General features: G+C 39.4%; 1 protein-coding gene across 1 annotated transcript in view; it reads left to right on the top strand.

The window, feature by feature from the left end:
* Positions 1–23870, top strand: part of SLC12A1 (solute carrier family 12 (sodium/potassium/chloride transporter), member 1) — a 48996-nt gene that overhangs the window by 22695 nt on the left and 2431 nt on the right. The window contains exons 11-25 of the mRNA XM_010016317.1: positions 1040–1191; positions 2811–2918; positions 3686–3809; positions 4761–4862; positions 6699–6854; positions 8437–8536; positions 8622–8733; positions 10194–10334; positions 12221–12327; positions 13184–13266; positions 15684–15827; positions 17757–17888; positions 18115–18226; positions 20592–20678; positions 22578–22713. Coding sequence (XP_010014619.1) covers positions 1040–1191; positions 2811–2918; positions 3686–3809; positions 4761–4862; positions 6699–6854; positions 8437–8536; positions 8622–8733; positions 10194–10334; positions 12221–12327; positions 13184–13266; positions 15684–15827; positions 17757–17888; positions 18115–18226; positions 20592–20678; positions 22578–22713 — 1796 coding nt within the window. The remainder of the gene's footprint in view (positions 1–1039; positions 1192–2810; positions 2919–3685; positions 3810–4760; positions 4863–6698; positions 6855–8436; positions 8537–8621; positions 8734–10193; positions 10335–12220; positions 12328–13183; positions 13267–15683; positions 15828–17756; positions 17889–18114; positions 18227–20591; positions 20679–22577; positions 22714–23870) is intronic.

The following is a 23870-nucleotide window of genomic DNA, read 5'->3' as shown; positions in this document are numbered from 1 at the left end:
GTAATAAAGAGTGTTGTAAATGACACTTCCTTATGAGCATATACCTCAATGCTGCATGAAAGCCCTGCGGGGAACTCCCTTTTCTGGGAGATGAATCTCAAGACTTTTGTGGTTCTTGTACTCAAGTCAAGCTGCAGCTCAGGTTATTGCATTATTTGGATCTAAATTTTGCCTGCAATTAAAGTTGAAGGAGTCATTCTTCATTTTCTATTATAAAACTGTGTTAACGCATTGTTCTGTTCTCACAGGCAATAGCTGTATTACAACTTCAGAACTGTCTATTTTTCAGTGCAATAGTTTGAGGGTTTTTAGTTTCTGTTTGCATATTGGTTTGCTAAATAGGTAATGATTACTTTGGGACTCAATAACAACATTTTTTTTGTATCTGAAGATACCATATAAATTTATGTTTTGGCCACTAAAGATGTTAAGATCAACACTCCATAGTTAACTCCATATGATTATTCCTATTTCTGGTTGCAAGCAGAAAAAGACAACATAAATATTAATAAAACCAAAAATAATACAGGTAATTCCTCCTGTTTAAAGTTTTTCTAACCATACTGGTATCAGTAGGGCTATAATAATTTGAACAGCTGAGAACCTGAGTCTCTAAAGCACAGTTGCGTGTCCTTGTTAAACAAAAAAGTGTATGTCTGTACCTAAGATCCTCACTGACCTGTTTCCTCTGAATACTGGCACTTGTAAAAGTGGTCACAGGCAGACAATATACTTCTGAGTCAGTTAATTTATTATTGATCTCTGTCTGGTTCTCTAGTCTAAGAAATGTGCTAGTTCTCATTAGTCAACTGGCTGTTTATTTTGAAAGTAACAGAAGTAAATATTTGCTTACAGATAACTTGAGAAATTAAGCCACACTACAGGCAGCAATCTCTACCCAACATGAAATGCTGGTCTTTGGGATGAGACTCTGGCAGCAGTTGTAGAAAATGTGTGCAGACTAAAAGTCAAAGTGTGGCAAGAACATTCATCCGATGTCACGAGGAAGGAAAATAATTATCTATCATTGTTTCCACAGCCTCCTGTGTTGTGCGAGATGCTACTGGGAACATCAATGATACAGTTGTACTTGGAATGAGCTGCAATGGGTCATCTGCCTGTGGCCTAGGCTACGATTTTTCCAGATGTGCAAGTCAGCCCTGTGATTATGGGCTGATGAATAATTTTCAGGTTTTAAGGAGATGATACATATATATTCATGCATTGCTTGTGATTATATATACAAACATGTAAAAGCATTGTTTGCTGACCCTAACTGCAGCAGGACATCCATTTCTGCCTAAAAAAGTAAAAAACTACAGGAATAATCAGAGGGAAAAATCCCCTGCATTCCACATTACCTTCATACTGCCCATCACTAGCCTTACCAGCACTGTGGTAAGGTCTTTACTTCCTCTTTCAACAAGTACCATCCTGCAGTGTATGTTGTAACATCTTCAGACTCAAAATCTAGACTTAATGGAGACCTCAGGAGCTCCTGTTAGATGAGCAACTCACCTCACTGCTCTTTACACATGGATGTGATTCTACCTCAGGGGTGCTGTGGTCACTGTTAAAGGTTTGTGCCATGGTACAAAAAAGAGAGTTCTGACTTCTTAAAAAAAGAAGTATCCAAAAATAGTTGAGTGAAAAATCAAGTGAGAAGTAAAGGGGTCTTTCTCCTAGGCCAGAGAGAGCCTGCCATTTTCATTCTTCAAAATACAGCTTAGGCAAAGCATCAAAGCAAAGCAGTTCTGCAGCCTGACAACCTCAGCCCCCAGATGTCTGTTCAGCCCCTGTGCTTCAGGGCCAGTGAGAGGAGCTCACCACCCACCTGCACTTGCTTTTCAAGTAGTCATTTGCAGTGTTTAAAGCTGCTTGCTTTTTTCCCAGCTGGCTCTGCTAAATGACAGGGCTGGGTAACCACCTCAAAAGGGATATGCTGCCCCTGTCACAGACTGCTTTTCCTTCCTTTCTTTATCATTCGCCATGCCCACTCCAACCTCAGTTCAGCTGCCCAGACCCAGGGTGATCCTTAAAATCAGTGACCTCCCTACAGCCAAACAGTTTAACTTCGTGCATTTATCTTTGCGAGACTAAAGTCAGAAAACAAACACGTCTTCATCTGACAAATCTGCAGGATTAACTGGTTTCTTTCCTGGAGTACTTCTTACACGCCAAAAAGCATCTGGCAATCACATCTGTCCACTTCATCTTTTAGCTTCCTTGCCTGGTGTTTCTCAATAACTCTTTTGCTTCAGTACTTGCAGAGGCCAGTGCAGCCCCTTTGGGAGGGCTGATAGAGGGCTGACAGTGGCCATCATTACTGTTTCCAGCATTGCTGTTAAGCCAGCACAATCAGGCATCTTCTCTCTTTTTTAGCCATGTTAAATAATAGAGAAAAAAAAACCCACCAAACCAAAGAAAGGGCCTCCAACCACATTTTATACTTTGGTGCTTTTTCCTGCCGTTTCCATTTACACTTCTTGCTATAAGCTGACTATTTAACCATCAAGTAGAGACTGTTATTTACAGCAACCAGTTAGTAAAGGAGAAAATCTCATAGAGTACTCATCTGCCTCAGCAGACAGCTGTATATATGTACAAAAATTTGGCTATGCCTCCATTGCTTTTTATTAAAACAGGAATAATAGTATTTCCCTACTTCACAGCTGGTTTGTAGTATATTGAATTTAGAACTGTGAACAGCAGAGACATGTAGAAACTGAGTATTTAAATGGGTCTGTGATCAAAAAGTGTATCCAAATGCAAGCCTGACTATTATCCTCTTTTTTTGTTTTTGCTTAAAGGTGATGAGCATGGTGTCTGGTTTTGGTCCTCTCATCACAGCTGGCATCTTTTCTGCTACTCTGTCATCAGCTCTAGCATCTCTTGTCAGTGCACCCAAAGTTTTCCAGGTAAAATTAAATTATCCATTTAATTTTACTGTTTTACTTCAAATATATATAATTCAGTTGAACTCTATGTGCCAAATGTGATATATGTTTAAACAACACTGACAGCCATGGGAGGAAGAGGCAGGGAAAAGAATATGTAGAATGTTTTTCCACAGAAATAGGCAAGTCTTATCACCCTCAGGGTGATAATGTTCCTTTGGTCAGAGCTTAGCTTTGCTACAGGATACGTGTGCTTGTTATAGATAGTTTCAAGGATACTTTCAGGACCACTTCTATCTTCTTACAGAAAACCACCCTGTAAGCACAGGAGTACCAGGAATATGCAGTAGCCCTCAGGCCCATAAGATTCAGGTGCTGGCAGATATGCTCAAACAGGCTGTCCAGAAGCTGTCTGGGCAGCAGCAATGTGGACAGAATGGGAACAGAGGGCATGGGATAGAAAGATAACCTGTACAACTTACACCAAGCCACTGATTTGTGCTTCATTTTCCCCCTATTTAGATTCTATTTAGCTATTCAGTTGATCTTTTTTTTAAAGCACTGAATAACCATAAAATGGCTGTGATTCTGTTTTCCCACTATATAATAATATAGCAGGATATCACCTTATTTAAATGTTTACATGCCATAGCAGGAGATGTACTTGAAGTACTAAGACTTAATTTTTGTTTAGCTAAAGCCTAGCAAACTGTCACTCACAGAGAGCAAACAACTTCTGATGCAAGAAAGCACTGCCTAACAGAATTAAGTTCTGGTTTGTCTACCAGGCTCTTTGCAAGGACAACGTCTACAAAGGACTCCACTTCTTTGCCAAAGGATATGGAAAAAACAACGAGCCTATCAGGGGATATGTTCTCACTTTCGTGATTGCTATGGCATTCATTTTGATTGGTTTGTATATCGCTACACAACCCCTACGATCCATTGCTCTGAAATGGTATAAACTGATAATTTAATGCAATGATTAGCTATGGTTGAAAAAGCTTCCAGTCAGGTAAGCTCCCACATAAGCCCAAGCATGCTCAAAAGCCTTGGTAGCAATTCCATTATTCTTAAATAAGACCAAAAAAAACCCACCTCAAAACAGTCTGGTAACATCTCTAGTAACGCCACCACAGCCTCATTTTCAAAGGTGTGGAGTAGGTGCAATTCCTGTTCACTCTGTTGGAAGAGGGCAGTGCTTACAACTGCCTCACATAAGGCAAAGTCACCAACTGTGAAAATGGTTTTCTAGTTTGTACTGCACATGGTTCTAAGTTAATTCTGAGCTAATAAGGAAGCTTACTCTGCCAAGCCTTCCCCACAGTCAGCTCCAAAGCAAATCCCAGTTTGCCAGCATTGGTGGAAGAAAAATCACAGCTACCAAATTCAGGGGATTTTTAAACTAGTTTTTCCAAGATTTGAAATTGAAACTGTGGGACACTAAGCAAATGGGAAGTTTAGTGGAGAAAATTCAGATTACCATTGAAAAGGCAAAACAATGTTTTAACTCTAAGTCTTTTGTAAAATGCATCTGTCCTCTCAATTAAGAATGAATTAATTCCGAAATTTACACCAACTCTACATCATTAAGAGCCAGTCTGCAGAATCAGAGTATCAAGTATAACTTTGCATAGCACATCATGTTATTAAAATCAGCATCAGCAGACACTACTCAATATGAATGAAGATATATCAAGGTGGCCTTAAATTAGTACCACAGGAAAATACTCAAGCTATTCCTGGAAGACAAATTCTGACAGTGCCCAAAAATCTGACATATTTAATATATCATCAGGAAAAAGCTATCCACAGTCTAGGGAACTAGTGCCTATGTCTGACTTACGTCTGTCTGTCTTGCAGCTGAACTGAATACCATTGCTCCCATCATCTCCAATTTCTTCCTGGCTTCATATGCTTTGATTAATTTCTCCTGCTTTCACGCCTCATACGCAAAATCTCCAGGTGAGTCTGCATTCACCAGTGATTTAGATGTGGGCTTCATAGCCTGATCTCTGCAAGGTTTTGACTGTATGTCAGGGAAAGCTGCAGTCCCTGTAAAATACCTAAGCTATGTGATCTGAGGTTTTACTGCTCTCATGGAATATGATGAGATTTTATGTCCAAAAGATAAAAAATAATGGCTCTAGTCCTTACATTCCTTACGACTGTACAGGATGAAAAAGACTTTGGTGGATCCCACTGCAGCAGAAAAGTTCCTCCTCAGAATGTTTTTATCTCCTCACTATCACACAACATGGGTGGATAAAAACCTATGCCAACCGTAGACACATAAAGTAAGCAACGTATAGTGGGGACCCGTTATGCCTGTCTCCAAACCTACAGTGAAATTTACAGGAAAGTTTATAAGAACAGTAATTGCACTAGAAGTGAGACTGTCTGGAAAGAAACACGTAGAACAAGACCAGATCCACCCAAAAGCATCAGCAGAGCTCCGCAGTGGCTAGAAGCAGAATTGTAAGGTGAGGTGCAATAAGGTCCTGTTTGGGGCTAGCATGACATTTGTGCAGCAAAGGAACATACTGGCTTTTCAGGCTTGTGCATCACCACAGCAGAGTAATTCTCATCATCTTCATGAATGAAGGGGTGACACCTTAAGGACTAAAGTCAATCATCTGAGCAACACTCATTTTGGCACACAGGAAAGACAATTTCCTGCCACTGTGAATCAATTATTCAATTCAAGGAGCAAGCAGTACATTTTTGATTTCCAGTGTGAAGAAACTGCAGTAGTGACATGAATGCCTACATCAACTTCCTTCCTATAGATCCGCACGGTGCCATTTGTTCAGAGGGCAGAAAAGATGAGCACTTCTGCTAATTACCTGCACAGCTGAACAAATGCAGATCTGCTCCAGACAGCCTTGGAGCTGAGTAGAAATTACCTCTGTAGACTTCATCCGCATGCATCTGACTCTACTCTGCCACTACTTAACATTTCACACAAAACTGCAGCCATTTTTCTTTTCTCATTTCCTCCAGTTATTTTCTGCCAATTCACAGTGATAGATTATAATAATTGCAAGGCTGCAGGACAGCAAATTTCTTCACAGCAGGACCTTCCCATTCCCTCATTACAAAGATGATCCAAGATAGGGTTGCTCAGCCTCTTCTTCTCTCTTCTGTTTTTTCCCCTCTACAGAGTCTGCTCTGTAGAACACCTGGCAGAGACCTGCAACCCATGGAGGCTCACTGCTTGTCTCATCATTTTAATTGCTAGCAGGGGATGGATTCAGTATGCAGGAATAATGTCTTTTTAAAGTCAATTGCAAATGATTTTATTTTTCTGCAGTGAGGCCAGGCAATTTCCAAGTTTAAGGCAGGTGCACTTACGGTATTGGGATAAAACTCCTCTCAGCAAGTGTTAACTCCCATTAACAAGTTTTATGTATATGCATCAAAAGGACACAGTAGCCAATTACCTGGAGTTACAGGAAAATCTATTTTCAGTTCTGAACCAGTGAGCTTTAATTTGGCAAAAAAATACATAAAACCAGAATGGCTATTAAAGGCCAGACTGGACAAAGCAGTTGCAAAAGGTTTGTAGTAAAAAGCTTGTAAGACCCAGTACTCTATACCTATAGAAATCTACCTCAGCAAACACCTGAAAGTATCTGTTGATGCTCACAATGCCTGAGAATTTGTACATATTACTCCCACCCCTTCTGACAGAGCCTGAAACAATTTGCACATGGGTTTGTATGTGCAAAAGAATCAGTGGATCACCATTTGATCAATGTATTTTATGCTTTTCCAATTTCCTCGATTCTCTTTAAACAGGCTGGAGACCTGCATTCAGATATTACAACATGTGGGTGTCACTCTTTGGAGCCCTGTTGTGCTGTGGTGTCATGTTTGTCATCAACTGGTGGGCAGCTCTTATCACTTATGCCATTGAGCTCTTTCTATATATTTATGTAACATATAAGAAACCAGGTAAGACCACAAATCACTATTATTTTGTGTATGTGTTATACAGGAATTAATTCTGGTTACAGAATAAGACATTACTTTTCTCTGATACTTTCTTTACAGGGAAGTCTGGAGACATTATATCCCACTTTATATAATATAGATTAAGATGATAGTCTGGTGAATTTTACCTGTTCAACAGACCCTTCGAGTGTGGTTCAGGGCTTTGTGTAAACACTGCAGCACACCAGTTTATTCCCACCATGTCTTTACTACATTTGGGCTTTTACTTGAGTATCACTATTGACTTACAAATGGCTTGGCATTGCTGGTAACACAAAAGCCAGAAACACAGCAGCCTTCCCCACAACAGGGGAATCCTAACATTTTTCCATTCACACACAAAACCTGACTTTTGCTGTGTTCTTAGCTGACTCATCTGGGGTCCTCACTCAAAATGTAAACCTGCTGCCCCTTATACAACAAAAATGCAAGCTGAACTACTCATGAACTGATCATCCTCCAGCACCTCCTTACAATTCCTCAGTAAATGTAGAAAGATGGGCACACTTTACCACTGGAAAAAACTGCTTAGAAGCTCAGCAGATCACAGGAGCTGTCCTCAGAAATCTGTGTGCCAATACAACACTAATACAAGATTAGACAGTCTGGTTATTCATATCTAGGACAAAACTAACCCAGGTCCAGATTTCACTGCTAACCATGTGAATTACTTCTCATACCCACTGGGATGGTCTGTGGGTATCTCACTGTAAATATCATCAGCTGTAGGAGAATACACCTGTGAAAAGACAGTTGTCAAAAGCATTTGAGGATATCTACCTTTTCCTACTATATTACCAGTGTCCTTGCTGCAAAGTAGCAGCTTAAAGCTTGGTTAAATCCACTAAAGACACTGTACAAAAGCTAGCTATCTCCTGCTCTCTAAGAAAGTGACTTTTGCTCAGCACTTATTTACCAGCAACTGAAGGGTTCAGAAAAAACTAATATCCCTTAGATAAGATGACCTCTACACAAACCTCCACTTGCACGAAGTATTAGCTTTGTATCTAAGCATAATGGGTCTTGAGCTGCATTCATGTAGATCTCAAAGCATGGAAAGTTGTTTCTTATCTGTCTGCATCCACCAAACAACTGCACAATAATAAGAAAATATGCACATGCCCAAATAGGTTTCCAATAACAATTTTAGACCTTAGTAGAACAGAACTAATTTGACCTAGCAGTGTTCACCCTACTGGTTTAATTTGACCTTCCTGAAATCCCACACCAGATACATGATTTTATACATGGCAGAAGGAAGCAAAGTTAATGGAACAGAGAAGGAAACAGTTTATAAGCAGAGGAAAAACATTCCCTTCAACTTTTATATAAAGCATGAGATTATTTATTTGCATGTTTGTTTTTGCATCACACAAGCAAAGCCTATTCTATTAGGAAGCACAAAATGATAGCTCCGTATCTATGAAGCATGACAGAACATACCCTCCCATGCTTTGGCTCACAGGTAACATGATTGCTGATCTTTGCAACAGAACATAGGAAAAAAGCCCATGGTTTAATATACATTCTTTATTATATGCAGATGTAAACTGGGGCTCTTCTACACAGGCTCTTTACTATATTAATGCCTTAGACAGCGCTCTGGCATTAACTACGGTGGAAGATCACGTGAAAAACTTCAGGTAAGATTTCCAGTGAACAGAAAATGGCTTATTCTGGATGAGTAAATCACCCAAGTAAATATAACCTCTTTTTTCCTCCTAACAGACCCCAGTGCATAGCACTAACAGGGGCTCCTATGATCAGGCCTGCTCTGCTAGACATCACACATACTTTCACAAAGAACAATGGGCTGTGCATCTGCTGTGAAGTGTACACGGTAAGGTCAACTCATACCAATCTGAAAATTCAGCACCAGTGGGTGCTGCAGATCTCCATTACACATTCCACCCTCACTCGGCACACAATGTTCTCACTGCTGCTGACGGGCATCCGTGCAGAGCAGGAGAGATTCGCGCTAAGAATGAGTTTTGTCATAAGTCTTGACGAGAAAGTCGTCAGCTGATACAGAGCCTGCTGGCAAATGCCTCATTGAGATGTGTCTCAGAGTTCATAGTAGATGGACCAAAAATGGTTTGGAAAAAAATAAAGCATTATAAGGAAAGATTGGTTTTGGTTTTTTAAACGGACACAGCAAAAAAAACCCCAACCCAACCCAACAAAAACAACTACCAAAACCCAACAGAAAAGCCCCAAAACACAAAACCAACTTGAAGGATTATAGTGCAAGAGTCTAATTACCCAAGCTCTTATTTTCAGCTTTGTCACTGATTTGCAGCATTGGGGTTTGGAAAGGATAGGATCATAGCATGGTTTGGGCTGGAAGGGACTCTAAAGCTCATCCAGTTCCAACTCCCTGCCATGGGCAGGGACACCTCCCCCTAGACCAGGTTGCTCAAACCTCCGTCTAGCCACCCCGCCCGGGGAGGGGCCAGCCACAGCTTCTCTGGGCAACCTGTGTCAGTGTCTCACTATCCTCACAGTAGAGGATTTCTTCCTAATAGCTAATCAAAACCTCCCTCTTTTAGTTTAAAGCCACTGCCCCTTGTCCTGTCCCTACATGCCCTTGTAAAAAGTCCCTCTCCGAATTTCTTCAAATACCCTTAAGCTATTTGAAAGGCTGCAATAAGTCTCCCTGGAGCCTTCTCTTCTCCAGGCTGAACAACCCCAGCTCTCTCAGCTTGTGTTCATAGGAGAAGTGCTCCAGCCTTCTGATAATATTTATAGCCCTTCTCTGGACTCACTCCAACAGGTCCACATCCTTATCCTGGAGGCCCCAGAGCTGAATGCATTGGATTTTTGTCTCATTAAATTATCACATGACCACTGGAAGAACCTGGTGACAAAAGCATTTGCATGTTTAATTGTATGGCAACAACCCTTTTCTCTTACTATTAGTAGAGAAGACTATAACCATGTATATTTAGATCTGCTGAGACTTGTTTACGTACTCAAGTCAGGGAAGGACCTTATTCACATCAGGATGCTTCACTGTACCTTAGGTATTTTTCTAAGATGTTACAATCCATAGTAGTCCTTCTTTCTGTCAAAATCACTATATTTAAGTAGCATTAGCAGCCCCAGCCCTCTTGAACAGAATGTGAATTATGGTAGCTGCACAGTTCTTTTCAAAGAGCTGAATCTCTGTGGACCCTTTTTGGAAATGTATTTTTCTGACTCTCTCCATTTGCTCCCACAGCAGACTAGGTAACTCCTTCAAAATCACTGTGTGATGTATAATACAAAGCCTTCTTAATAGTATTTTATTGTATCATGCAGGGACCACGCAAGCTGTGTGTTAAGGAGATGAACAGTGGCATGGCAAAAAAGCAGGCTTGGCTCACAAAGAACAAAAGAAAAGCCTTTTATACAGCAGTGGCAGCTGACAGCTTCAGAGATGGAGTCAAAAGTCTACTTCAAGTAAGCTTTTTGTTTACAGAACACATAGACGAGTGTTACATCAAAGCACTCCTTTATGTAAAGCATTACTGTTTACTTGTTAAGAAGCCCTGTGTGTATGTGAATAATGTTGTAAACAGAAAGGGCATTTTGGGGTACATGTATATTATATTACAGGTTATTTCATAAAGATGTCTCGTTCTAGGCTATGGAAGTACGAGACAAGGCAGACTGATTCTCTCCTAAATGAACAAAACACTTATATAAGAAAAAAGAGAGGCAGCTACAGGGCAACATATGAATGTCTATGCAGCCAACACTTGATACACTTCAAATCAATTCTATTGTTTGGTATTATGCAGTATATTAAATGTCTGAGAATATTTTTGCATTAATTGAGAACTGAAAATATGTAATATACATTTTCTGCAAACAGAAAAAAGGCCATCTAAAGAAAAGACTTTGCAATATTTTTCTATTAGTTTAAAAACACAGCAGATAATTTCCAACGGTCCATTTAAAATGGCCTTAATAAAGGCAGAGAGGCGTTGTTTTCCTATTTCCCATCTCCTTCTCTCACATAAAAGAATATTTAAATATACAGGTACTAGGGCAAAATGTAGAGAAAATCCCCATCCTTTGCACAAAATACACTGCTGAAAAGACATCAGTGCAAACTGAGACAGTAGGGAATTGACTAAAATACTCTGGGCAACAGTCACCCACTGGTAGCCTACCAGGGCTCTTTGTACACTTGCTGAATGAACAGTACAATTGAGCAAGATGCAATATTACTAATAAAGATCCCTTTGTTCTATCAAAGCCTCACAAGGACACTTCATCTTGGGTTTATACATTCTCTCAGTAGGAGATCCCTCTGATGTTTTTGAGAACTGTTACAGTCTGATGATCTCTTCCTTTCCATTACTACTTGAACGCTATTGCCGAAGTGAACTACTGGACCACAGATAATTCCTTTCCAGCAACAGATGATAGCCACATCATGATTATTGTAACTTAAGGACATCCACATAGCTCTGCCAACCAGTTATTCATTTCAATGTAAATAGTGCAGATGTATCGGTGCTACTCAAAAAAACCCCAAAAGCACAAAGGTTCCAACAGTTTTTACCTATTTTCTTTTTGCTAGTAGTAAAAATTGGCAAGTTTAACAACTTGACAAGCTGGTATATTTGTGGGTCTTCTCCTGAAGGTTCCCAAGATGCTGAGCATTTAGATTTCTGTAAAACCAGGTTAGCTGAATCTAGATTTGACAACCCTTACCTGTTCAGGTTTTAGCATCCAGGCCCAGTTTTGGGGGCAATCTAATGTCTTGACAAACCATTTGCTCTTCCTGTTTATAAACTTTATCTATATAGCATGCTCAGCTAATTTTGGATAATCTTTTGGAAAGAATACAGCAAACAGAACAGCAACAGTTCCTAAGTTCAAGGCAAAAAAAGAACAAAATAAAAGTTTAAAAGGATATGCCTTCTCTGCATATCTGAAGTGTTTTAAGATACTTCAGACCTAGTTCATCTATTGAGTCTTCCAAATCTGATAAGAGCTTTATGCTATTATGTTAGAATGAGCATACAAACAGTGCTTGAACTCTCTCTTGATTCCAAGTTATTGAACCATTTTAATGAGAGCATGTCAGAAGAAATGCAAATGAATGCTAATTTAGCAAAACTACATTTCTGTCATCTTAGATCATTTATAGTTGGAATGATTTAGAGCTAATCTTTCTGCTTTCTGCATGAGTATGAGCATGAAGGACATTCATGAAATGCAATCTAGTTGTAAGTGTCTCCAGAACATTGCTTCAGTTATCTTTTGCCATTACTTTTCATTTACAGTAAAAGCATGTGTGTATACCTTCTCAAGCAGTGTTTTAATATTGTTAGGCCTCCGGGTTGGGTAGAATGAAACCAAATACCTTGGTGATTGGATTTAAGAAGGACTGGAGAAATGCCACTGCTACAGAAGTTGAAAACTATGTGGGTGTTATACAGTAAGTCCCTTTTTTACTCCTCCTAGACTAGATTAATATAGCATTTACATACAGAATTTGATGTGTAGAAAAAAATGTAAGCAAATACCTACAAATCTGGGTTCACATGTTAGCTCTGTAACAGAGGTTTCTACCCATTAAAAAAGGCTCCTTGGCTTCACACACCAGCAAGACCTGCTTAGCAAATACCTGGCCCTGTCAGAGATGATGTGGCTTGACAATGCTACATAAGGAAGCTGCACTGTTGTCAGCAGTGCTTTTGCAGAACTGCATTTTCCCATTTTTAGTCAGCAGGAGCTCAGAGAAAAACAATCCATAATGTACATACATTCTCTTAGGGAATAAGAGAACATCATGGAATTCTTCTTTTAAGCCTAGGAGACAGAGGAAGACCCTTGTTTCAAATCTCATGTGTGCCTAAGGCTCAGCAGGCTCTGTGGGTTGGGATTTAGCTGGGAAACAGCCATTTAGAAATAGGCTTCTCATAGATTCTTCCTCAAAATTCACCTGTAAAGCTGAATCAAGTGAAAGAATAACTAAACCCAGCCCAGCTTTGTTATTTCCTCAGAGAAAGGAGAAAAAAAATACCCACTGGTAACCTAGTTCCTAAAAAGCATTGTCAGAAAGACCCATTTCAGCAATAGCCTACCTGTTCCCAGGACCAGTGATATCCTTCATTTAAGTAAGGGAAGAATGTTGGTAGCACGTAAGCTTAGGCAGTTCCTTCTGCAATTTTACCTAGAGCAGCCTAATACATGGCAGTAACACCTCCTGTGACTGATCTGCTCAAAACAGCTTTCCTCACTGACATGCATAATGCTGAAGAGTATTTATTCTTCTTTTTCTTCCTTTTCAGTGATGCCTTTGACTTTGAGCTTGGAATGATTATTGTCAGAATTAGCCAAGGATTTGATATATCTCAGGTCCTCCAGGTTCAAGGTATGTGGTCACTCAGCAGCTGACTATCTATGCTGCTTACATGCTTAGCGTAAGACGAAATCTGACCGAAACTATTTAGAGTCACTGCCTGGTTTCTAGACTAGTTCCTACATCCATAACCTCTACAGTTGCTGCTTCTACAGTCTCAATCCTGCCTAAAATCCTTGCTGAATCATTGTCAGTGACAAAAGGTGGCCAAGCCTCACACGTTAAGGGGCTCTGCACACTAGAGAACTCAATTCCCAAAGCACTTCCAGCACAGGCAGAGACTAAAGCGGTAAAATCATGCTGTGCCACAGCAACCAGTCACTCTGGCGTGTTTCCTTCCTGCTCTTGGCACATCTACCTCCCTCTGCCTACCTGTGATCTCTGAGTCTAGTGGGAATAAGGAAGCTGCACTTTTGGTGCACCTCTGTGGAACGCTGAGACCCAGAAAGTTCCCACCCATGCAAAACTTCGGAATCCACAGAAAACATCAGTTCTATTTTTCAACTTTTTGTTCATTCTTCCTTAGGTTAGTGGTGCATATCTGATGGGGAAAGGGAAAACTTCCCACTATACCACAGCCAGTCAGAGACATGCCATCTGGGTGGACAAACACAGAGTATGCAGGAAGCTGCACCTAAATGAAGGGCTTCCAAGAGTGATATACAGTGATGGCCTTCGATTTTCTTTTTCAGGACACAGAGTTACTGTTACTGGTAGCTGGCTCCTCAGGTACCCTGAGGAGAGCATGACTCCATAGAAAAAACGCATCAGAACAATTCTCTAGGCTTTCAGCAAAATAATTTTCCCACTTCTCACAAGTTTGTCCACTTGAGCAGACAGATACAGCCTAAGCCTGCACATTATTCCTACCATCCCTTGTCCTCCACAGCAGATAAATGTTTTCTGTTATAAATGAATTAGATAAAATCTGCAGACGAGGAACACGGGCGGGCATGAAAAGACTGGCGACTCTTTGCTGCCGCCTGCTGCAAACCTGCCTGCAGCTTATCCCGTTTCCCAGAGCCACAGACCACGCTCAGACCTGCTGGGGAGAACACGCAGAAAGGACATAAGTGCCTTTGCTAATTAAAACCAAAAATAACTCCCCATTAAAGAGGACAGATTCCAGGATGAAGCAACGCTCAAAAGCAAATCACCTTTCAGAATTAAAAGGCGCCAGAGACCCCTTTAAGAAACAAGGGTAGATGAATATTCACCCAGCAGACTGGCAGCTTAAGAAAAAGTTCCAAACTAGCCATGCTATTTTTCTCCTCTCTGTTGATACCTGAAAGACATCCGCCTGTCTCTTTGCTTAATATCAGAAACTGACTGCTCAGAAGAAAGACAGCAGAATACCAACTTCACAATTCTTACAAATTAACAAATGTTCTCCAATCATTAAGATAAAAGGAATTAGAATAAAGAACATGGGGAGCAGGATAGTATTCCATTATACTTGTTAGAGTATTCTATTTAATGGAGAAACTGAAATTTTAGTTTTGAGTAACCATCATCATGTCTAATAATCAGAAGCACAGGGCTGTCACAAATGCTAAAGTAAAAGAAATTAGATTCTTACCTGTTGGCAACAGAGTGCCAACAGAGCTAACAGTGCCTAGTTAGTGAGGGCTTGGTTTTTTTAAAACACAATGTCTCAAATGAACTAACCTCACTCTTTGTTCATGCATAACTCAAATAGAAGTTTTCCTTATGAAAAAAAGCTTTCTGCAGGCAAACGCCTCGACCATATTAATGTTTTACATGCATATATTCCACAGTAACACACAATACTTTTTGCTCAACAGAAGTCTAATATTGCTAAGATTAACTGGTTTTTTATATTACTGAATTTACAGAATTGGTTAGCTAAATCTTACCTCATTGCAGCAAATGCCAAAAACCCCCTAAAACATTAGAAATATTTCAGCATAGAAACTGATGGCATCTTCAGGATCTTTGCACATTTCCGAGTCTCAAAGTTCAATAGAACTCAATACCTCAGCTTTCTCACTTTAGGAAAACAGCTTTCCTAAAGTGTTTTCAAATTCCTGGGGAAAGAAACCAACCAACCAAATCCATAAACATGACTCAATAAACAGTATCTGCCATAACTATAAAATACAGTAATATTGAATTTGATTTGGAAGACAAAAATCTGAGAGCAGCTCAATAGCACTTCAGTACACAACACTGCTGTAGATGTGGGCACCCTAAGTTAGGGCTTCCAGAGATTAATTCAGCTTCCTCCTCCCTACTGCTTTGCAAGAAAAAAAAAAAAGCATTTTAAAATAGTTTTTCCTCCCAGCAGCTTTATGTTTTGTACAAAGTACCACAGCAACCATTACACCACCACCATTATTTCAGTAAGTGATTTAATTTAAAATAGAAAATTATTTGTTACCAGTTAGCTTACTTTTCCCAATACACAGAGGAATTAGAGAAGCTGGAGCAGGAGAGATTGGCACTGGAAGCTACCATTAAAGAAAATGATTTTGAAGAAGGAAAAAGTGGCATCTGTGGATTCTTCAGGAAAGCCACCACACTCAATATCTCTAAAGATGAAACAAAAAAGGGTAAGTTTAAAAATTACAACCTCTCCCTGACCCTTCAGTGCATCAGACTATCACCAATATGCAAACTGGACTTTGACTCCAAGGCAAAAACTCCTGAGAAACACACAAGCCCCTGTGCAAACCTGAGTTGGTGGCCACAACCACGTAAAACAGAACAGAGTGAGAGTCCTCTGCTGGTAGGACATGCTACCTCATACAAGACAATTGTATTTTTCCCCTCATTTGCTAGATGAGCTTCTCAGCTCAGCTTATGTTGAACTCTATTTGTCAAAAATAGCACATGGTTATTAAAGTTTAAGGAATATAGAACAGGTTGAGGTTTGTTTTGTTGGGGTTTTTTAACAGCAAGTTTTCAGTTTTTAAACAGAAGCTTTTTTCCTCCTCTTTAAAGGAAACAGGAACATATGCACAACATTCAGGGAAGCAATCGCACTTTCCTCAACATACGCACACACACACAAACCCAGTACGCAGCTGAAAAACAGGTAAAAATAGCACTTCTGCTCTAAACCCTAAGCATAATTCCCTAAAAATGCACAAATGAAGGTGGTAAAAGTACTGAAAGTACATACACAGCATGCTGTCAAATAACTAATTAACATGTAACTTAGATGTATAGGTGAGGAAACCAAAATTACACTTCAGACACAGTAAAATGATACAGATATACAGCCAGAATTAAAGGTCTCATTTCACAGCTGCTGGGCTGCCATGATAATGACCCACCTGAAGCCATGCCTGCACACAGGCAAGTATTTTCAGAATTTTCACCTGCAGAGACTATTACATCTGGCTGTGCACGCAGCTCCCCCGGGTATCAAGAAGATCTACAGGCTGAAAACATAAAATGTCATTATTCTTTACTTGGCAGACTCCAGTTCATTTTGCAGGCTTCAGTAGAATATATTTTTATAACAGTACCACAAGTATGTGCACCCCTGTTTCAACTACCCTTTTCGATTTAGTTCAGAAAGGCATAAAGAAAACACACATTACGCACTTTGGCTCTACACATGAGATAGATGATGTTAATAAATATCCCTGCCTCTCCATTTTACTTATACATTCATCTTCCCCAGAGTTGTTGCATCTTCTAGCCCAGATGCTAGAACTGTAGAGGAAAACCAGTAACTGCTTTAGAACTATCTTGTCCATACACTAGAAATACAGGAAACCTAAACAAAGTATTTTCAGAACCTAGCAGATCAGAGTAAAACCTCTAAGGAAGCCTGTCTCCTCCATTCAAAATACTGCTCTGACACCATCTCTTTGAAACCATTGAAAGAGAAGCAGTAATAAAACTACAGGCTTCAAAAGATGGAATGAGAGGAGATATTACTAGCACATAGGCAAGACTGTACCTTTTAAAGCCCACCAAGCAAACAGCAAGAATCAAAGTTTATTTTCAATTAACAACAATCCTCTCAAGCACAGGGAAGTTGCCATATATACTTATGTTTTCTGCTTTTCAGTCTTACCTTCACCTGTGCTCTTGCTGTACCCCATTAGCTTTCTTTATCTACCATTATTGTGCATTTCAGGGAGCCTTGTATTTTACAACAGACAGCCGAGTTTGTAAGTGATGCAAAATGATGCCATTTCCTTCTAAAAATCTCTGATATTTCCCAACTGTCTTTTTAAGGCCCCAGTGAATTTTAGGTCAACTAAATATCCAGAAAACAACCAGCCAGGTAACCCTTCACAAGATGTTATAGTCTAGTGAGAATGTGTTACACAAGCTCTGGTTTCTGTGTGTATTGGTGTATCAGAAGTCCACAGCATTTGCACTGTGATTTTTTTCAGATTTAAATTATAGAAATTCTCAGAAACAGTTCGTTTTCCTAAAGCTTTCTCTCCACTTGGCTCCCTAAAGCTACTTATTGCCTCACTTGTCAGAAATCCTTCCATGTATTTTCTTTCTCATTACAGACAGCACCATTAACACAATACAGTCAATGCATGTGGGTGAATTCAATCAGAAGCTGCTAGAAGCCAGCACTCAATTTAAAAAGAAGCAAGGAAAAGGTTCAATTGACATTTGGTGGCTGTTCGATGATGGAGGTAAGGAACTGGAGTAAGAACTGCAGGGAGAGAGATTCCTGTTGCCAAATATAAAAACAGACTTGGCAACTTGCACAAAACTGTTTTCTCTTAAGATTACACAATTTTCTGTCTGCCTTAAATGTTTTATGAATAGCTTATGTCCAACACTGCCAAAGTGAAGGATGGTATTTTTACCACATAATGCACTAACACAATCTTCCTGCAATTTCCTATGTTCTTCCAGGTCTAACAATCCTAATTCCTTACATTCTAACTATCAGGAAGAAGTGGAAAGATTGCAAACTAAGGATCTTCACTGGAGGAAAGGTCAATAGGATTGAAGAAGAAAAACTAGTGTAAATATAACTACATCTTACCATTTAAAGAATTTGAATTGATGATGAATATAATGCATATACAGCAGGAAGCTGGGAATTTCTCAGAACAACTGGTTTGTTGTACTGTGCACAGCATGAAAAAAAACTATGTACTTGATAGAAAGGTGCTGAGCTTATGGCACAGCCCTCAAGGCTCAGTGTAAATGCTAATTACCAAAGGAAACTCACATCCAGCAATTTTTCCCATTAATAGCTCATATTCCCTTCTCTACAGCGGTGGTCTGCAGTCTGTAATGAGAATATAATTAGTTTTATGGGATTTACATGAGATTGTCCAGTTATTAATAAGTGAAATTGCACATGAAGTTTCTCATATGCAAATACCATAGACAGATAGCTCACATAAATGTGATTAACCATGGTAAAATGTAAAGAAGTTAAAGAGCAAGTCAATGAACTTTAAGACCAAGTTGATTTGACTTAGCTTTTTAAAGAAAGCATAGATTTCATCACCATCATTCATATCCAAGCACATGAAAGGTACTAATATAAACTTATTTTCGTTATCATTGTATGATGGCCTTTCCTTCCAAAGCACTTTGCACAGTAGAGGCACAGCCATTTCAGCACTGGTGGAAGCAGGCCAGTTTGGGATGGAAGTCAATAACTGCTTAATAAAGAGCAGCAGCACCATGTAGTGAGTTAAAAACAAACATATCCAACGAAACTCCAGTGGAAAACAAGAGAGGTGGATGCAAGGACATGAGTTAGAATTTATCCAGCATCATGAGGTTTATGACACAGTGCCTCAGAAAGACAGCTGCCACAGGGATGCTCCCTTAAGCTTTTGCTTTCACCTAAAGCAAACTTTACTCCACTGTTATTCTTCCAATTGCAAGGATTACCCTAAAGTTAACATATTTCTGTAGAAGAGATTCACAAGTGTTTGTACAAGCTATTCTTATCATTGGGTAAAAAAAGCCTTACTCAAGCAGCTGCAGGGAAGTGTTCTCTGCTCCCTGCCCACACTTGACTGTTCAGGACTCAAATGGCTCCTGGATCTAGGAACTCAAGTCACCAGAGTTTATCGACAGGAATTAGGAGGTTTTGACATCCAATCGGATTTGTCAAAACATGACAGATCTTCACAGAGGCAGTTCTGACACCTGTACACACTACTTGTCCTATAAAAGCCGGAGTGAACAGCATAGTCAGTATAGTTGCCAACAACCTTGTTAGTCTCCAAAAAACCCAAACTGTATGCATTTCTACCTAAATACTAGCTTACCTCAACAGCATATGCTATCCACCACACACAGAAGCCTTCAAAGAGACAAATCTGGAGGCCAGGTGACTATTCCATTCCATAGGTATATCTGACACAACAACATCCAAGTATAATTTCATCCATTGTATTTCCAATTCAGATACTAAATTTATCTGGACTCCAGCTAACATGGAATTCCCCAAATATTAAAACCTTTCCATAGGAGTTGAGACTGTTCTTTTTGGTGTTCAAAACAAAGATTGCCCCAAGGGACATCAAAATTCGTATAAGCAGTATGTTGTTCTTACATAAAAAAACAAGTAAATTCTCAGGTCACGTACGCTTATCATGGTTTGCTCCTAGGAACTTTCTGACCTTTTCACATTCCAAAGCTTACATGCAAAGGCAAACAAACAAACCCACAACAAAAGCCTCTTCCCCCTCAAAAAAAAAAGAAAGGGGAGGGAGGAATACAAGGTCCCTACTGTGCTTCAACCAAAGGCAAAACTGACATAACTAAACCTCTCTACCCTCAGCACGAACACATACAAAGCTATAAACTATTCCTCCTACCAACTGGGGGCAGAAAAGCAAACTACTTTCTCTGATGACAATATGTAAAGACAACATGTGAATAGATCAATTCAAATTCATAAATGAAAAAGAGCCAACCTTCCAGACCCGATGTTCACCAACACACACCAGTGTTGTACATACCCCATGTCCAGAATTCTGATAAGACAAAAACAGAAGCCCTCTGCAAGTATTGGAGAATTCTGTCCTACCATATTTTGAGTATTTTTCCTTTATAATTCAAGGCTTTGCAAATACTTGAAGCACCATTTTTTCCCAAAATGTAAACACCCTTCCCTCTATCTGCTATTTATTTCATTTTTTTGTGATTTTCATCGATTGCCAGTTAAATGAATTATACTACAGCAATCACATCAATCCAGCTCTGTAACTGGAAACTGAAACACTAAGGCACTTAAAATAATTTGTCATATAGTTACAGATAATGAGACAAATGCATTTGATATCTTAACTCATAAATGAGTGCTCTTTGATGCAAAGCACTCAAATACAGTGATAAAATGTTCTCTCTTTTGTTTTCAGGATGGCTTCACTTCTAAGCAAATTTAGAATAAAGTTTGCTGATATTAACATCATTTGTGATATCAATATAAAGCCCAACAAAGAGAGGTAAGAAACATTACCCAAATCCATTATTTAGCAGCTGGCCTTCATCAGGAGCTTGTTTCTTTTATGTTGAGCATTTAAAAAAAAACAACCAAACCAATCCACAAAGAAAAACACTGACAATTTATTACAATCATTTTCTAAATACCTAGAGCAGGAGAAACAAAGAACCACAACCCAAAGGGTCAAAACTATAGGCAACCTTTTTCTCTACCATTTCATGATAAGACGTAATTTTAATACAGACTAATTAAACACCATACTTATGAGCCACTAAATTTAACAGGAATTTTATGATGGCTTTTCATATTTATTAAGGTTGCAACAGACTTCCCTTCCTCATAGCATTCAGTCAGTCACAGATCTCTTGTAAACTCACCATCTCTGCCAACTTGGCCTTCTGGGTTTTACCATGAATTCATAAACTTAACATTTTTCTAGCCAAACATAAGTATGCTTCTCTCCTTTCCCATGAGAACAATATTATAATACTCCCCTATCAATGAAATATAATGAAGGTTCAATGTTTTTAAAGATTAACTTATCTACAGAATCAGTGCTCTCAGGCAGAGGTTAGGAAGTTGGTAAAACAGTGCTCAGGGAGCTTCACCTCCAACTGTATTAGCTAAATGGAAAAATAAATCTTTATGCCCTTGTTTTCTAAAACATATCATTATAGAAATCACCTATTTCTTCTGCTTTATGTAGACAAAAGTAGGTGCTAGATACCTAAAGTCATTTATTAGTGCCCTCCATCTCTCAGTTAATATTTTTAAATATATAAAGAACTGTGCAGAACACTTCTCTTTTTCTAGTACTATGCAGTGATTTTACATAAATAGAAGCTATCAAAAAGAATTTGTATCTGGCATTAACATAAAAACCAAACACATTTGCTGCATCAGCACTATCTGAACAGAACAAGCAAATATCATGCCAGACACTTGCCAGACCACTGTATCTCTCTCCCAGCTTGCATCCCATTTATTTCACCGATATTAAGGGAGACTATCACTATTTTACATACTGAAACATAATAAGTATGTTGACAAAGTCTCTGGCAACTTAGCAGCAGCAACATTAAATGCTGCATGTCATAGCCTTTCACCCATCTCTTGACTTCCTGGCCATACAGCTGAAGTCCAGCATGTGCCCAGCCTCCTGTTTCAATTTACAGTGAGACCTGTCAGCATAAAATGCACATAGAAATACATTCACAGTAATATAAAAGAAACTCTGTGATGTCTCTGGGGCACAATATAAACTTTCAACAAAGTGGCAAAAAGGGAAGCACAAAAGGATGAGAAGCTTCTCCAGATGACGACAGCCAAAAGCTTCAAAAAACAAATTGAAATTTAAAAAGAAAAATCTGTGGTAAAGCGTGGAAATTAACACAAATCTGAGCCTCCATATATCAAAAAACCCTACAGCATCTCCTTCAGCCCTGTGCCACAGGAGATTGATATCACCTGTTTCTCCATTTCAGTAAAATTGTATCAGTCAGCTAATGCTAAAGCAGTAATTAAAGCTCAGTATTTAGGAGGAGACCCACACTCATTGTTAACATTAGTAACAATATTCTGCAGTTTGGAGTTACTGTAGAACTCCTTTCAGTATTCTTGCTACAATTTGAGGAAAATGCAGAAAAATCTCTGCAACTATAATATGCTAAATGCAGTGTTTAATTAGCCTCAAATAACCTTTTAATTATCCTCAAATAACCCCAACATACTGAAGTGGCACAGATATAACTTGGGGCACAATGTAGCAAAGAATAGTTAAAAGATTCCGCACATTTTTCTGCTACAAGTATTGTCAGCGAGGCCTGCCATACACAATGTCTGAAATAAGTTAGTGAGTTCATACCCTGCAGCAGGGCCTCCTTTGTAATTCCCGTTTCAGCTGGAAATTCTTTGAAGAGATGATTGAACCATATCGTCTCCATGAAAGCTGCAAAGACATAACAACTGCTGAGAAATTAAAGCGAGAGACTCCATGGAAAATTACAGATGCAGAGCTGGAAGCATTCAAGGAGAAGGTAAAGCCTTGCCTACCTTTTTACATCTGTGCCTTTTCTTACACTCCAGATGTTTGAAGCGATTAGTAAGAAAACGTGAAATACCAGATACAGAATTAGAAACATGACATGTACAAACCTGTACTTGATATTTACAAATTGGATTTATATTGTAAACACTGCAGAGGTGTGCTATGATTGCATTATTCAGCACTCTGTAAGACCTTGGCATATTTACACAGTATTTTCCAGGCTGATGAGAAGTTCTACCCACATCAGAGCCAGACAGACAAAAACCATCTCTGAACCAGAAGTCACACAATACTGTGCTAAGACTGAGCTAGTAACATATCCTGAGAGGTTTATTAAATGGCTTCACTGTTCTAGAGCTTGAACCTCTTAAGAGTGCAGTTCCAAACATTCACTACTTTGGGACATTTAGAACTGAATCCAGACCCTACAACTGCCTCTAGGAATTTTCCCAAAGGCAAGATTTAACATGGATTCTCACCTCAATGGCAGAGTGAAGACTAAACCTGTCCTCAACGCAGGAGCTCTCCCGCAGGTCAGAGGCACTCTAAGGTTGATGTTAGCTCACTCACTGGGTGAATTAGAGCCTGGGCTGCTCTTTTAATTTTGTTGGAACATGCCTTTTTAGTAATGAACTGCCAGGCTTCATCAGGCTGGTGCCAAAAGGATACTGCAAACTCTTCCGCCTTTAAGAGACAAGTTCTCTTGTGACTCACAGAGAATTAATCTAGCAGTTTTATTTATGGTTCCTGTTGGATTAACCTGAGTGCACCGAGAGTTTAGTTATCTCCACTTTATGGTGCTCGTTAACTTCCTCAGTGGAGCAAGGATTGTAAGCCTGAGCTCAGAGCCGCTACAGGTCACAGCCTGACATATTAACATAAGCTGAAATCAATGGTGATTTAAGATAACACACTATACTACTGACTGCAGCAGCTGGGAAGCTGACTGACTGCTCACTGTGTTACCCTTTTCATAGATTTGATAACCAGAATAAAGCTATGGTAGTCTGCTGTGGGCAGAAAGCTTTTAAAGCCACTCTGAGCATAAATCATCAAATCTTGGGACTCAGAGCCCTTAGAACATCTCAGTATAAAAGGCATCAGGAATATAATCCCAGATAGACACACCTGAGTGCAGAACCAGTA

Source organism: Nestor notabilis, unplaced genomic scaffold (assembly GCF_000696875.1).
Source record: "Nestor notabilis isolate BGI_N333 unplaced genomic scaffold, ASM69687v1 scaffold7776, whole genome shotgun sequence".
In the NCBI taxonomy this organism is placed as follows: domain Eukaryota; kingdom Metazoa; phylum Chordata; class Aves; order Psittaciformes; family Psittacidae; genus Nestor; species Nestor notabilis.
This window is presented reverse-complemented; position numbering and strand designations above follow the sequence as displayed.